The sequence below is a fragment of the Hyalella azteca genome, unplaced genomic scaffold (assembly GCF_000764305.2).
Source record: "Hyalella azteca isolate HAZT.00-mixed unplaced genomic scaffold, Hazt_2.0.2 contig9014, whole genome shotgun sequence".
Classification (NCBI taxonomy): domain Eukaryota; kingdom Metazoa; phylum Arthropoda; class Malacostraca; order Amphipoda; family Hyalellidae; genus Hyalella; species Hyalella azteca.
In genome coordinates, this window is record NW_025939095.1 from 97,047 (window position 1) to 114,188 (window position 17,142).

At 40.3% G+C, this 17,142-nt stretch overlaps 1 protein-coding gene across 1 annotated transcript in view; it reads left to right on the top strand.

Annotated features, from left to right (window-relative positions):
• LOC108670390 (maternal protein pumilio) overlaps positions 1–17,142 on the top strand; it is a 61,954-nt gene that overhangs the window by 18,492 nt on the left and 26,320 nt on the right. Inside the window, exons 4-7 of the mRNA XM_018157859.1 lie at positions 11,672–11,864; positions 12,883–13,079; positions 13,893–14,038; positions 15,496–16,246. Of these exons, the coding sequence (XP_018013348.1) occupies positions 11,672–11,864; positions 12,883–13,079; positions 13,893–14,038; positions 15,496–16,246 (1,287 nt within the window). The remainder of the gene's footprint in view (positions 1–11,671; positions 11,865–12,882; positions 13,080–13,892; positions 14,039–15,495; positions 16,247–17,142) is intronic.

A 17,142-nucleotide genomic window follows, 5' to 3' on the forward strand; every position in this document is an offset into this window, starting at 1 on the left:
TCACTATTAGATATCTCTCTACTTAATTGTAACATCTCATTGATTGCCTTTTATGTAATTTCTCTGTAAATGTCTTGAGAACGCTTGTCACTTGGATTATTTTCGTTGGGAATAGGAACAATATACATAAGCGTAATCTTTTTAACTAGCTGATAATTGCTCGGTTGAATTCTATTCTCTCTGAATGAATTATTTACGCTTGGTTGGCAGAGCGTCAACAGTTCTAGTCTGCTTGTAAGAAAGACCCATAAACGTAACCACAATATTTTGCTAGCGAAGTGCGTTACTAGAACCAGCCTGTCACGTCCGTACTCCGGTACCGTGATGCTGTTTCAAGAACATTCTTCGCGTCCTCGTCTGAGGCTTTTACCTGATCCGAAGGGCCTTTTTTGTGTTGCTAAGTTAAGAGGTGAGGTGTCCTCCATGCTCCCTTAGTGAAGTAACGACTGCTGTTGCTATATTCCTAGGACTTCTTAACAGAATTTTTGTCAGGATCTATTGGTTTACGGGCAAGATTATTTCGTGTAATGGCTCTTTCTATTTCATCTAATAACTTTCCTATTATGCTGGTAAAAAAGTATAAATCGTTGATAATTTGAGAATTTCAATCGAATACTTTCAACGGTGCAAAGTTTAGTGGTTCTCTCCATGCTGTTTCATAAATCCCTTCTAGTGTTACAAAACCTAATCAAGTCTCGTGTCCGAAAGGATCGAAATACTAGTCGAGTGGGGCTCGCTCAACAGTATCGAGTTTCGTGTATTTTTTCTCCTATGATCTACTCCTCAGTCTGTAGTATCGCCGAGGAGAAAATTCACGGGTTATTCTTGTGCACCGTCGTGTGGATTCCGTGTGCGGTACGATCCATCTGAATTTTATGCCTGACGCTGGCTCAATCATTCTAATATTTTTGCGTATTAGCCATCGTTCTGCAGACGTTAATTGTTCATCCTTTATCCAATGTTATTTCGTCTGTATTCCGTGTGATTTTGTTTGCATATTTTACTGATGAAAATTGCGAAAATACGTACACGAGGAACGATATGAGATATTTGACGTGCCCTCGAGATGTTCGATGGATCCTTGTGAGGTTCTCAAGGTCTCGGAACACTGGGCCCATTGGGCTGCTGTCACTGCCTCCTGTACCTTACGCAGCTTTGTGTCCACTGTTACCTCCGATGTAATCACTGCCTCCGATATTAGTACCTAAATGCGTGCTTGTCCGAACCGCTGCTAGCAGGGTCTTTACGCCGAACTGTTTCTTCCTCTGCTGCTGTACATTTGTATCTAATTTGCAATGATGCTCGTTCCAAAATGTTAGATGTTGATGTCAGGCATTAGAGAATATTTAACTAGGATTAAACTTATTCGTCTGATAAGTCTGCGGTCGTCCAGGCTGTTTTACTCGGTAAGACTAGTTTCCGGAGACAGGAAACCTGTCTAGCAGACGGCGACGACGTCTGGCGACCGGACGTGCTTGTGCTTTCTTCTAATCTCCTCTACAGGCGATAAGCGAACGCATTCGCTGTCTGCTATTCGTAATTTTTTAACTCATCTCCCAGGTGGCAATATGAAGGCCTTGTCATGGATCAAATTAGTATTTTGGAACATTGGTCGTAAGAAACTGTATTATTTTTTGGGGGGTGGCCGTGAGAAGTTAGTAATTATAAACGAATCTAACGTTACTACTTGTGAGCTGACAAGTCGTGTGACTATATTAGTGTTCAGTTATTTCTTTAATTCGTTGATGTGAATCAAGGTCCTTGAGAAGTTCGTTTTGTAAACTTGAGCGATGTTGATGATGCCACCTGCTTCCTCTTGCTGCGATGTTGTTGCTGCTTGCACGCATCGATCATTCATGACCTTTGATCACGACACGCTACGCTTGTGCACTCGAATTTGTTGAACGAGCTCCTTCTCTTCTAGGCCCATTTCCGTAGTTCTGCGTGCCTCTCTTTCAAATCTTCTCTTCATTGCTTGCGGTTGCTTGCGCAAGTTTTTTTTCCCTGACGCTTATATAGCTGCTTATTTGTTGCTTCGAGCGCGGGAGGCTAACGCACTGCTGTCCTTGGTTTCCCCGACTCGTCATCACCACCACACGCCTCACCGACACCGGCCGACACCCTCTCTACCTGCATGCCTGCTTCACCAACTCTTGTGGCTGATCATCATTCCTTGTCACATTATATGCATCTGTTTTCTCTGTATAAAAATGAGAATTACTAGTATTATAATCGATCATGAGCTTCCGGTGAAATCTCTACTTCTTGAAAGCTGATTGGTTGTGCCTTCAAAAATTCAAGCATTGTTGAAGAGAGAAGACGTGGACTTCACTGTTTGTTCGTTAGATACAGGACCTCTTGACTGAGTCATTTCTTGGTCATCTGTGTTTACTTTAACTCCCAAGATAGCTATTCTCGGTGCTGGCTGTCAGCGTTGGTAATCTATTCGGCTTTCAATGAACGCAATTTTAAAGCTCTGCACGTGGATTGACTTGATAGAGGAAAGACCGTCATTCCTTGTGATTGCTGCTTGTATGCACGACGTGCCATGGGCCGGTTATTATAACAGTTAGCCGTTTCTTTGTATAATTTGTCGACATTCTCTTTGGTAAAGTGGCCGCGTTCTTTATTCAGCATTTGGTTCAACTGCTGCGTGTGGTTGTGATTTTCAGATTAGTGTTTAGATCAGATTAGTTTTCATGTTGTAGTGTTGAAAAATCTGGCTTCATTTTCGATTTCATAAATACTTCGAAAGAAATTTGTTAAAAAATAATTTTAATTGCGCAGCTGTAGAGTATTAAAAGGCATATACCGTAGTACTCAGTGATATATGATCTGATTTTCTTGTTCGTGTTTGAAATTTGAACCAAGACTTGTTTCATTGTTACCGGAGTTCATGTTTAGAATTGTTTCGAAATTTTAGTCGTATCTTCACTTTATTCATAGTTGCAATTGAAAAGTATTGTACGAGTTAAATTAGTTCGTTTTTCTTTTTGATATAGCCTCGAATTATAGCTCAGTGCTATACTGTCTTCACTTATAATTACATGTTTTCTACCTTATCAAATTTGACACCTCCACGACGGCACTCTGCCTTTATCGGCAATTTTTAGTTTCGCCATGTGATTGACTGTTTCTTGATGGTAGCTTCTGTGTTAGCATCTCAAATATATCTCTTTACTAGGCAGAGCTGTAAAATCTATAATTTTCTTCATGACGACATTAAGGGTGTGTGTGCGAGCTTATCGATCAAGCGCCGAAAGTGTTCCTAGTCGACTCATCAAATTGATTTTCTGTTAGCACCCTATCGGTCTCGCGTGGGTCACTCATTCCCTACGACCCTCAAGTGTTCATGTTCAGTTTCTTGTGCCCGTAAGACGTGTTGAGGTTGTTAAATGTCTGAGCGGTTGAAGTATAAGTAGGCGATAGATATCTAAAACTAACTATTTGTAAGATTATTTAAATTATTTTGGCGTCTGGTGGTTATACGAAGCTTGGTATTCATGATTAAATTTGCAAATTAATGAATGCTCAAGATTACTTATTTGTCTAGCAGCTCATTTTTTGGTGTACAATAAAGTGAAAATGAAACCTAGACGGCGAGTTCATTTAGTTCAGCACGGTAATAAGTCCATCAAGTTGAGGCAGAGGTTTTTTCATTGACTGCATTTCTTTTTTATTCTATGTCAAGTGTTGCATTCCTCAATTAATTTACTCAGAAGCTTCTCGACATTTCAACTGCTGCTCATCAATCGTGATGTTGAGCGCATGCTTTTATCCTAGCGTGTTGTTGGCAACCACTTTGTTGTTATTGGGGGAGGAGAGTGCCAACATTCTCAGGCCTGCATTAAGTCGTTCAAAGAGAGCAAGGATCGTTGTTTTTTCTGTGTCAAGACAGGAAGCTGTAATTTACGTGCTGAAGTTAGAAATCGCTGTAGAATACGTTATTTTTCAGAGCATTGCTGTCGAATTCTGTTCAGAAATGAATGTACGTGAATCTTTCACAATGGGTGATTTATATATCTCAATTTAAGTGCGATGAATTGATTTAGAGCTCAATTTAAATACTTTTTAAATACTATGATACATTATTAGGTCTGTTGTTGCTGTTCAAGTGTCGGTGCGCATGTTTTTACTATAAAAAGAATCATTTGAACACGGTTGAGCAACAATTTTATTTCACATAAATATTGTTTCGTATAAATGCACCACCTTTAGTTATACCTTAGTTAAATGAATCCCCTCGAGCTCTCAAGTCATTATACAGCAATCACCGTAAATTGGTTGCGTACGTTGACATAGAGTGATAATGCAGTGCTAGTGGCCTGAAAGTATTTTGTAGATACAAGGAGCGACATCTTGTGTTTGAAGGCGGGACACTTCAGAGATCCGTAATTTTCCGAGAACGAGGGCGAATTTGATCCGTAATTTTTAGAACGAGGTGCTCCGTGCGTCTGTTTGAGTAGAGCCTGGCACTCGAACTTTGGGCGAGATGATGCAAGTGGTGAGTGTGCAGGGCGAGATGATGCAAGTGGTGAGTGTGCAGGGCGAGATGATGCAAGTGGTGAGTGTGCAGGGCGAGATGATGCAAGTGGTGAATGTTAGTGTGCATCCTGAATGTCTTGAGTATCGAGGATGAGTGTGAGGAAGAGGGTGAGGAGAGCCCCAGACACCAGGGTGCAGGGGAGGGTGCTGTGAGTGTATTGATTGTTGGGTCGCAGCCAGCCGCGTCCAGCAGTCATCCAGGCTGCCGAGTTGCCATCCTACTCCTGCTTGCCGCAGGAGCCTCACCTCGCACGGCCCGGGCTCAAAAATTATCCTGGCACATAATGTTCTTCATAAAATCTTGTTTACGACTTCACACATTTCGGGTAGACTTTTCAGAAAGTGCGCTTAATTTTTCCTCCTATTATACATCCGTTTATAATGCTTTTGAAAACTCGGGTTTTGTTATCTGCTGAACTACGATTTTATTATGGTTAGAAAAGGCTTGATATGTTTTGAGTATATATACGTATAGTGCACTATGCCTATTCTTCAAAATTTCACAGCACACGATGATTTCTATTCTAAATTGAGGATTGATTTACAACTATAGTCAGACGCATCTCATGAAATAAAATGAAAGCGTTTTATTTCTTAGTGTGCATCTTCTAGGTTTTTTTCTTGTGAATTTGTAAATTGACAAAAAATATCCAGCTGATCTCTCGTGAATGTAACACTTACTTCTTTTAAAGTAGAATCCATATTCTCAAAATTTGCACAATTATGTTTTTTTTTTCATAACACTATTAATTCTATGCCAACAATCGCAGCGAAAGTAGTTTTTCTCTTCTTGAGACAGTTGTATGTGCTACTGTGGGATTGTCTGACGTCGCATAGCGCAGTAATAGGAATAGCAAACGATGCAGTCATTCCCAGATTTTAAAACTTAGTTGTCAAGTGAGTAACTGAAGTATTTCTTTCTTGCTGTGCCTGTGTTACACTTTCATGTTCCACGAACTAGACAGACGGCGGAGTTCAAGTCTTCATATGTCCGGAGATATGAGCCAACGGTTTCGCAATACCGTCTTGGGACTCTCCTCTGTGCTATAGCTTGATTATCATCTCTTGTAGTAGCTGCTACTCTCTAGCTACGCACTGTACGTGTTCCTCTGCAGAGCCATAGTTTCTGTTGCCTAACAAAATATTATTACTATTCTGTCTCAAATTTTTCATATAAACTTCTGCAAAATGCCATGCAAAATTATTGCCATACGTAGTAGCTTTATTTCTTCAAGTTGACCTATCTACGCGTACTTCCTGGACGAATTTGCGGTTTTATGCAACGAACTCTCTTTGTATTCGATGTTATCGTTTATAAATTTTTTAGTGCGCTTTTAGTACGAGTGTTGGAAGATTGCACGATTTCTTGCCTCGGATTATATTTCATTGTGATGCATGTAGTTTCTAGTCTCTCAATAATCCACCGATCGAGCAACAAACAAATATTTTCGGCAACTCTTTAGCTGTGTTGCAGTATCTTCAGACAAAGGCTTGTAGAAATGTGATCTGTGTCCATTTTTAGTGCATTTTCTCTGTCTCATTTATGGAAAAAATGCCATATTGTGCTCGCCATGTTCGTCCGTCCGTCTGTCTGTCTGTCCTGTCCGTGACTTCTCGTTTTCGTCGACGAGAAAATGCGCTCTCTGTCACTCACTGCAGTGAGTAGTACCGAGTTATATTTTTTGGGAACCGTGCACGCTAGTCGACATCCAGTGCATTATTTTAAATTATATAAATAGTTAGCTAGAGTTCCCATTTCTTTAGCGATTTACCGCTTCGGGGTTCACGACAAAAATCTAATTCACTGAGTTCAAGTGACACACACACCTGCTGCATTTTTCTTATTTCTTATAGACACCACCTTTAACCGTATGGATATATCCATGCCGAGTTATAGAGAGAAATTCATACTCGTGTTAAGATTTCTGCCCCATTCATATCAAGTGAAGGGCACTGCGCTCATCCGGAGCAGCTCGTATGATTTGAGTTTATTGTCATCGTGTCTGCCTTTTTTTCAATTTCTGCTCTAGACCTACATGAATGAATACCTTAAATTACCTTTCATTGAGTCATCTGTTTGCCGACTCAAGTATGTTTCGCTATTAAATGTAAAACCTGTTGGTGATATCTATTCAGAGAGCTACCGCCTTCATATTTCTATTCTTGGAGATACTGCCGGCAACTTTCTTGTCATTGATGCGGTAGTTTCCATCTTTGTTCAAGAGACATGGCTGAATCTTAGCCTGGTTATGTTGCAATCTCCACCATGGCTCGGTGCAACGTAATGGCCGCTGCTGTGCTTACTTTGCCGGCCTCGTTAGTGCCGTTTATTGTTCCACTCCAGGCTAAGGCTGGGGGTATTCATGATACCAAACAACGACTGCTTACTTTTCCATAGCGAGTTTGACAGCTATTTTAATGGTCGACATATTTAAGAAGGAATTCATATTCTACTGAGAAATGCACCGATTTTTACTGTTGGTTGAGATGTTTATCCACACGGTTTATGGCGCAAAACTGGAATTTTTTTTGTCACAAACTTGATGAGTGGAAAAAATTTCATTGATTTATTTAACTTGTCAATTTTTCAAATAAACGCCAAAAATTGGCCGTAACTGTTCTGGAATTAATTAGCATTTATTTTCAGCTTCGACACGATTTGGCTTCAACAATTTGCTGAGCATTTGATTTTGATATTCATGTTTAATTGCTCTCAAGTTTCCATAATAGAGGACAAGCACAACAAATAACAATAACTGAGTCGATACCCAAGCTTAGGAGCTTTGGCTATAGACAAAACTGCCTCAACTGCACTCATGCCAAGACAGCTGCCAGAGATCTGTATCTGACCGCGTGCTTAGCACTTCACTACACTGAGATCCGAGCTCTGTCTAGCGTTATGATGCATGTCTCTTCACTGCTATTTCGAGCAGCAAGGAGATTCAAGTAGTTCATTTTCATCTTGATGTTACTTGTATACTTAACGGTTCACGGACTCGATGCTGCGGACGTTTTGGAGGTTTATAATTTTGGACAGGCGAAAATGTGTTGACGCACTACAATTTATTGTAATTGTAAATTATTGCGCTAAGTGAGCTCAGGGGCTGTTTTTAGATTTGTGCGAGGCCGTTCTATTTTAGGTTGTCGATACGTGAACTGATATGATTTTTTGACTTCAACTGAAATATTATTGAACCAACTTAAGTAAGTAGTTTAAATTGTATTTTTTGTATCTATACTTAACAATTTCAATTTGCAATGCAGCTTTTCAAAAGCTGCGGGCTTCATATATCATAGTTTGTGCTGCGAGAAGTTTTCCATAAGTTTTCAATATTGAGTATATGAAGGCCGGTTGCGAGCTCGTGCAGCTTTTAAAAGAGCTTTGATCTTCATTAATAATAGTTTGCTGCTGCAAGAATGTTTCCTTCAGTTTGCAATGTAGAGTCAATGAAGGTCGATTGCGTGCTGCCATAACGCTGCTGAGGAGCTTATCGCGCTCATATAACGGCTCTCTCGGCGCCTCTCACGGCTCCAACACCTCCACATTTCCCGCAGTACTGCGCCATATCCTGTGTACTGGCTTGCTCAAGCTGACTTGCCTCTTCTCATCACCCTCTGATGTGCTGGCATAACTCAAGATGAGGAAATTTATCACGTAATTTTGTGTGATATCGAAAACTTTATTGGTATTGTCCAATTGTGAGAATTTTTTGCGTTTTTTTTTTCATTTTAGAAAATATTCATTGCAAAAATTTGTCAACTACCCTACAGATAAACGACTAGTTAGCTAACTTGATGAGGCATTCCCAATGAAACTTGCAACACTTTGCGGTTGTTCTTACTTATGACGCTGTAAGATTAGAAAGTCATTTTGTACGAGCTCGTGATATACTTACACTTGATATATTATGAATGCTGTTGAAGTCAGAGAGTAACTTGAAACATGGATATTATTTATAGTTCCGGCTGTGAAAAATGCACTTGAATGAAATTGTGTAATTTTTTGGCCAAATAATCTCAACTAAGCCACAGGCTTAGATGCTTTACTTAGATGCCTTTAGATGCTTAGATGCTTTACTTTATGATCCTATAAAGAATTTGCCAAACCGAATCGGGCTGATAACTGATTCCTTGATTCCCTACTAAATACAACACACTCGATTTTGTATCAGGATTATTTCTCACATACATTTGATTTGAATTTGATTGTATCCACTTTTTTCAGTTTCAAACGTGCGCAACAACATCTCCTCTGTATTGCGTTCGACGAGTGCGGGGAAATATTGCAAGGTTTACCCGCGGTATCACATTACTCTTCTTACAAAGACAGTCTTTTAACCACCCGTAGGGTTCTGACGTATGGCCCTCACTGGCGGTTCGTCTCCAGTTATTCTGATGCGGGTGCTGTCATGCCTTCACTCAAACAGCTTCCTTATTTAGTGGAGTTTTTTGTTGCGAAAAATTTGCTGCCCAACAGCTGTCGTTCCTCTTGTGCAAGGCAGGTGTCGTTGCGCTCTGCCACCCACAATTTATTATTTGACGCCATAGGCATGAGCTTTGCAATCGATTTTTTTTCTGATGCATTAACTAACCTTTCAACAATGCTTTGACGCTTTAGGTAATGCGTTTCATCGATAATAAGCCTTACTGCCCTTATCGTGTGCCGAAAAATGTTCAGATTTCGGCATGAAGTTTCAAATCTGGAAGAAGTGCATGAAAATGATGATGGAAGGTTTGAAATGATAATTTTGCCGGTGTTAGTGCGCCTTATAAAGCCCATTAGGGTGAAAGCTTTCAATTGAAATCTTCTTTGCCGCACACGTAATTACGTAATATTTGGAGCTACTACCTCTCTCCAACTGACGTCCACCGGTGTTGATTAATGGCCATTTTACGTGACAGTTCCAAGTGACGTTGTTGGTACATGACTACAGAAGAATAGCTGTCAACCGCCCCTCGTCTTACTTCTTATTGGTGCAATGTGAGGCTAAAATCACAGAAAGAATGGTTAGAAATTATTCAAATGTAAAGTCGAATATTATCACACGGTTTAGATTATTCGTTAGAACACAGTGACGTTATGAGTGTTGGCTCGTGCTGTACCCAATATTTGTCAGTTGACAACTACATGACGCGCAAGAGTCTGGCGTTCGCATGCGAGCACTCGGCGTGTCCACTCCCACTGCAGCCGGCATAAGTTGTCACGTGAAGCAGTCATCGTAGTTTTCTTGGCTCATGTCGTGAGTTACGTTATATGATTGTCATGTTCGGTGAGCTCTTAGCTTACCGCGAAAAAATGTGGCGCTTCAATTTAGTCCAAATTAAATGTGTGCTTCGCAACTGTTGGCTTATTTCAAACCCGTACGGTATGTGAGTAGTTATAGTTTTGATGATATACAAATTTACTTGAAAATTTACACAGTTAAAAATTTTTATCGTCCAAAATCGAAGGCTGGCGTAGAACCTTTCCCGTGAGAATACTTGCTTCATATTTCTATATATATTTTAAATTGCAATATATGCTTGACTCGACGGCTATTATATCATTCATTGTAATTTTTTATACTAAAGTTGAAGAACTCGTTAGTTTCAAGACAGTTTTTCGCTTCATTCGCTAGGTAAGGATTCAAAATTTATTCATTGCTGAGACTACTATGAAAAATTTATTGGCAGCTGCTGAACCACGGTCTGCAGCTAAGTAAAATACTTGTTTCGTAATCGTGACTTGAGATTATGAATGACCACACTCAGGCTTCGCTGAATTGGTTACGAAATACTGACTAAACATCATGTTCAAGCTCGCTATTTCATTAAATGTACAAGAAAGCGTTGCATTATGTACGGAGTCATCGTCGATGTAGTTATACAGCCTAAGATGTGATGCGCACGGTTCATTGTAATTGTCGATGATGTCAGTCATCCGTTGCCCGGCCTTGACACCTAACGTGCGAACCGCCGAGGTCAAACTATTAGTTGGGGGACGAACTCAGCTGCCAAAATGAGGTATATTATACCTTCGAGTTAATAGTCTTGGTGTGACGCAGGATTGCTGCGTCGTTTTGCCTTTGCGTATGAGTAACGTGGGATTTTGTCTCTAATGATATGTGCCACAACCGTGTTCAATTTACAATCAAGTTGTGTTCACAGTGCACACAATGGTTTATCACCATAGGTTTTGCACATCGCCCGTACGATGTCGCTGAGTTTTATAGATTAACTGATTCTATAACTCTATCTCTCTGCTGCAGCTATAATATTTTATCAACTCACGTTTGTATTAACAATACTCCGTGTGAGGAACCAGAAAACTTTACTTAAATTTGCCCATTTTATCATGAGTACGTAATGTATGGCAAGAATTGTTGTTTGAGGAATTAATCATCGTCGTCTATGTCGTCTTGACTTGCTTATCCAGCAGTCCCGTACATAAACAATTTAAGACACTCAGTGTGCGGCCGAACAAAAAATAGTGGAACAATTTGCTAATCGCATTTTTGCACAGCTAATATTCAAGGCGTTTCACCGCTTGTAGTCGATCCTTAGAGTAACGTGCTCCATATTCCGTGCTCAATTTATGTCAGATTTAATCTCGAGTTCACGGTCATGTCGTGATTTTATAAAGAGGAACGGAATATTCTGTACGTTTTTCATTCCGATCATTTCTCATTTGTGTCAGGAATATTTATAACGCATTTGCTTATCTGTTTCTCTATTCAATAACGCACTTTTATTTGCGCTCGATTGGGTCTGTTTTCACGTGCTTGTGCAGCTGAACGTGTCGAGGATGTATACCGTTAGTCGGTGAATTATAGACATGAATTAATTTATGCTGGATAATTCACGTATTGAATTATGAATCGTTTCCTTAAATTGTTCCCAGTTTATATGATAAATGATATGTTTTTAATTTCACTCAACTCGGGCGAATTGTTGAAAATATTTCATCTGCGGATGCAAAAACTTGTGAGCGTCTCTTTATGAATTTTTCTTTCAAACCATGAATTAGGGAATTTTCTCTGAGTTCTCCTTTCAAACAATATTAGGGAATTTTTTTCTATGTACTGAAAGGGAAAAGGGATTCCTCTTCCAACATCGATTATGTGTTAATCTTCGTATTGTATTGCAGATCACTCCTATGAAGAACTTGTGGTGCGCTGGAGGAGAAGAGGGGAGCAAGGCGGACGGTGGCTCCTCAAGCAAGGCTGGCGCTGCTAACCACATCTTCAACTCTGCTGCTGAGCAGACCTGGAGAAATGCAGCCTGGAGCACCGACAGCAGCGGTCATCCTGGCCAGCAACATCAGCCGCAGCACCACTATGGTAATAATAACAGCAGCTCTAAATTTATTAGTAGGTATTACAAATTATATTTCGAGTCAAAGGAGTTTTCATCGTTTTTTAACTAGCCTAATTAAGCGTCGTGTTTCCTCGTTAAGAAGGATTTAATTTACTTTTACTACCTATAAAGAAATCTTTTGTATGTATTGTTTTTTTTTCTTGAGAATAAATTTCCTGCTGAAAACAATGCTATTTTTAAGCCTCCGCTGAGCTCTTGAATATCTGTTTTCGGCTGATCTTTCTTGAATAAAAAAATTAGTAACTCTTAAGATAGTAGATGTTCATATCTTAGAATGTTCAATTTTTTATGTCGATAGGTCGATATAGGAGGTAGAAAGATGCACTGAATAATAAAACGAGCCAAACTTACGCAATTTAGTTATGCTTAACGATTTCTTGTCAGTACAATGGAATAATTTTGATTAGTTGATTGCAGGCTGTTGTTGTAAGAGTCTTACGCATACACAACAATAGATAGGACCGTGGAAATGTGACAACCATTTCATTTAAACACTTCAATATCTAACTTACTAAACCTAGACTCATTTATATTGCATATATATCCCTTCATGCTGAGATGTACCGTAGACTACTTATGTATTACCGTTGGCGATGTTGAAATTCTTCTAATCTTTTAATTTGTACCTTTTTTTACGAAACGGAATGTCTTTGATTTGCGTAGAAACTGTACATAGTATTATGTATAAAGTTTTAGTAGAAATATGCAGGCTTCTTGTTGGCTGAGCACGAAATGAACTCAGAAGCTTTCTATAAGCACCCTTAGTATGTGTTTTGGACGTAGCAGTCCAAGGCGACGCTGGAGCTAAACCTATCTTCGTGCTAATTTCATTAGCGCATTTTCTCATTTATGGAAAAAATGCACGATTGTGCTCGCCATGTCCGTCCGTCCGTCCGTGACCTCAAGTTTTCGTCGACGAGAAGATGCGCTCTCTGTCACTCAATACAGTGAGTACTGAGTTATATTATTTCGTTATTGCAGAGCACGGGGTGGGCGGTGGTCTGGTGATGGGTCGTCCTGGTGGTGGCGCTACAGGTGGGGGCGGTGGTGAGGTGCACTCCACCCGCCACGTCGTCACGGACGGCACGGGCGTCGTCAAGATGGTCGAGCAGCTGCTGGGGTCCTCGCCTACCGGCACCAAGGATATCGACAGAAGCATGGCTAACCTCTCTCTCCGTGTAAGACCTCGTACTATCTATACTAATACTTGTCTATTTACATTTGACTCTCATTGATATTTTCTTCTTTCTTATGAACGACGAGCGTTCTTCATTTTTTGTTTCAATAAAGAACGAGAAATGGATAACAGAACAAATGAAAAAATGAACATATAAAAAAGAGGCTTCTTTATCAGTAGCCGATTTTTTACTCCTTGCCAATCAGTCATTTTAAAAATGTTTCTTTCGTCGTATCAGGTTTCATATGACAGTTTTTTGTGAACCTTCATATGGACAACTAGTGATAGTTATGAATAAGGCTGGTATAGCAACATGACCCGGACGTTGACTTCTTTTTCTAATGTATTATTATTTGATTAGTTATTTTATTTGCACTCGTTCCCATGTCTTCATTTTCACGTTTTCTAAATCTGTCATTTTTCAAATATCACAATCATATGTAAACTGTCTATTTTTCTAATTGATCAGAACATCTTGGTTTTTACCGTGGGCATGTCTAGAATCTTTAATTGAGACAGGGTGGTTTGTGACGTTTCAAATTTTCCTGATTTTTCTTAAAGCTTTGTTGTCCTGCATTGAATCTCGTTTTAGTTGGCTTCTTCATTGTGTGCCCAAAACTGACTTGTATGTTCGGATTGTGTGCTCGAATTGAATATTTTAAAATTATTGAAAATATATTATCAATTATGTTATTCAACATATAAGTGGAGTTATACGCATGCCGTGACGCCCTCTACTTATTGAGATGGTTCGCAGATGGAGTTCAGACTTGCGTTGATCGAGTTGCTAAGTAATCTATATCAATTTGAGCAGAATGGTTCAAGTGAAGCCGGCAAGGATAAGAAAGACAAGCCCGCCTCCCCGTACGACCCCAACAAGAAGGATGTCGAGAACGGCAACCTTAGCGGACAACCCAACGGCATCGTTCAGAACGGCCTTGATGACGATAAAGGCTTCAAGTGAGTTGATTACGTACTTGGAATTATCTTTATTAGGTCATATTTAGTTAGCTTAAGTAATTCATACATTCAATTTTGATGTACAGGAATAAATTCGGCCAACACGAGTGTCGAAAACTAGAGCCGTCATTCAAAGTAGGGGATTCTCCTTAAATTTTTTTTGTTTAATTTCCTTTATAAACACTGGCTATTACTACCATTGAAACTTAGAAATCTTCTAGAGATATTCAAGGGATGGAGAGTTACTCTGAACTGAAATTAGGAACGCGTACTGGAGCTTGCAGTCTTGAAATAACCACTGGTGACTTGTTTGCTTGAACGTCATATTCAGGATCTGTTATTGCTACTCACTGAAGTGAAATTACATAGAATAAGTGAAAGGTACGGCTATTCTTTCGCTCTACGGTCGGCGTCGTTAAATATACAGTGGCTGCAAAAAGTATCCGACAGAAAGGGAAAACTTTTTTTAATTAAAGCTTATTCAACAAAATAATATTAACCAACTTTATTCTAATGTAAACTTACATGGGAAATACAAATATTATATCAAAACAAAAACATCATTAAGTGTTGACTTGATACTAGCAATTTTGTAAAAGTCGAGGTTAAAAAAGGTAAAAGTCAAGGGTTTAAAAAGAATCCAACACGTACTAAACAAATTTACTCAACACTTCGTCATGTGACCTCTAACAGCCAAAACTGCTTCTAACCGATTAGAATACTTATTCACAAGATTAAAACGTATGTTAATAGGAATTTTAGCCCACTCTTCTTTGTATATTTCTTTCATTTGCTACGATTTCTTGGATCTCTCTCCTGTACCCTCAATTTCAATTTTCGCCACAGATTTGTAATCGGATTGAGGTCAGGTGATAAGCTTGGCCATTCCAATAACCCAATGGCCCTCTTCTGAAACCATGCAAGAGTTGCTCTAGCCATGTCCTTATGGTTCAATTTTTCGTTCAATTCCAATTCAATTTTTCAAGGTTCAATTTTTTCGGCTGACTTCACGAGACATCTCTCAAGAATGCCCCGATATACATGCCTCTGTGTCGGATATTTTTGCACCTACTGTATATACCAATAATTTCGAATTAGAACCCGGCCATACTAAGAAGTAATCATTTATTAGGAACCTACACCGGGCTCCACTCGGCTGGCGTTCTCTTGGTTCAATGTTAAAATCTAAATATTCTTGTATGTAATTATTAACGGCATTAGTTGATTATACCTTGCCGAGAAACGCTTTGAAAGTTAGCTAAAAAACGTTTACAGTAATCGATAAATTCATTATAAATATTTAAGCATTTCGTGTCCATATTATTCATGATCTACCTTGATGTTTTTGACGAATCTTATTTATGTAACTGGATATCTATTGATACGGTACTGCTACTTTGCAAATGTTGTAATTGCTATTCTTTAATTTTTGTCTTATTGCTGCGCTTGATTTACAGCCGTCAAGGCACGCCGTCAGAGGAAGACCTGAACAAGAACACCGGCGTGGCGGGTGGCGGTCCCGTGGGCCTCATGCCCGGCGTCGTGGTGAAGGATGAACTGGTGACTGGGGTCGCTGGTGGTGTGGTGATGGGCGGGCCTACGACCCAGCAAATGTTGGGTCACCTCGACCACACGGCTTTTGATGGTGTGGGCGGCATGGGGGGACACCACCATCATCATCACCATCACACTGGCATGCTCGATCCATCGTCCATGAGCGCTGCTATGGGCGGCGTGAGCATGGCCGGCATGGGTGGCGTCAGTATGGGCATGCCTGGAACTATTGGTGGCATGGGTATGGGCTCGAGCATGGGGCAGGCTGGCGGGATGAACAACGCAGCGGCGGTGTTGGGTGGCGTTGGTGGACTCGGTGGTGGGGTGGGCATGGCGGGTGGTGGTTTCAACAACCCTGCCTCGGTCGCCGACTACACCAGCATGGTGAACAACATCTCCATGGACTCGCCTTCTCTCCTGCAACAGCAGCAGCAGCAACAACAGCAGCAGCAACAGCAACAAGCTGCAGCAGCAGCCGTGCAGAACTTCGCAGCCGCGGCTGCAGCGGCCGCACAGCAACAGCAGCAGCAGCAACAACAGCAGCAGCAACAGCAACAAGCTGCAGCAGCAGCCGTGCAGAACTTCGCAGCCGCGGCTGCAGCGGCCGCACAGCAACAGCAGCAGCAGCAACAACAGCAGCAGAACGATAACCAGGTGAGATTTTTCGCAGCGAATTCCATTATTTTTTTTTTTAAACATTCAAGTGTAATGTTATTATAGTTACTAGCTGTCTGTCTGACGGAACTTGGATTTGCGATCCCTTGCTCACTAAAGATTCTTGATATTCAGAAAATGTGCCGCGAATGCGAAAACTCTTGTGTCTAGCAGTGTGCAGATAAAACCGACTCAAACACATTGATGCAAATATTCTCTGCTATCGTCCTCCAAAATGTTTTCTTGCTGGCTTTTAGTTAGAAGATTATAATATGTTTAAGTTCTGATATTTAAATGAAAGTAGTTTTCGTCGGCCTGAGTTCTTCATGTGTGAAGAGGTAAGTGCATTATTTGTAGCGTATTTTGTTCTTGCGTCAGAAATTTGTTTGGAAGGTGCTGAGTGCAATCCTTTCACCAATTTTGCCCCGATTACTTTACTACGTCTTGTTGATTACGACGTCTCGTCTGAGTTATTTTAGGGCTTAGAATAACCGTGGTAACGCCGAGGATAATTTAAATTCTCTACTGGTCCCTTGATCATCTCTTTTCGTATAAATCACTTGATAAGAACGTCAAATTGATATTGAAGCGAGGTAGGATCCTTCATTGTGGCGCGATCGATCGCTTATTTCTCCCGTTTACCGAGTACATCTCTACCAGATCAGTGGACATTCTTATCATTAATCATTAGCATCATTGGTGCACACCGCGAGCTGACTTCTTTCTAAATCATAAATTAGGTTTGTCAATAAAACTAAGTTATTCTGGAGTTCTGCATGGAATTTTTCGGAAAAATGTTTTCATAATTCAATTTAAATAAGGTTCCAAATCCCTAATTTCGCTGCTTATTCTGTTGACCCAGTCTTGTTGGGTTGCGATAATCACCCTTGTTGTTG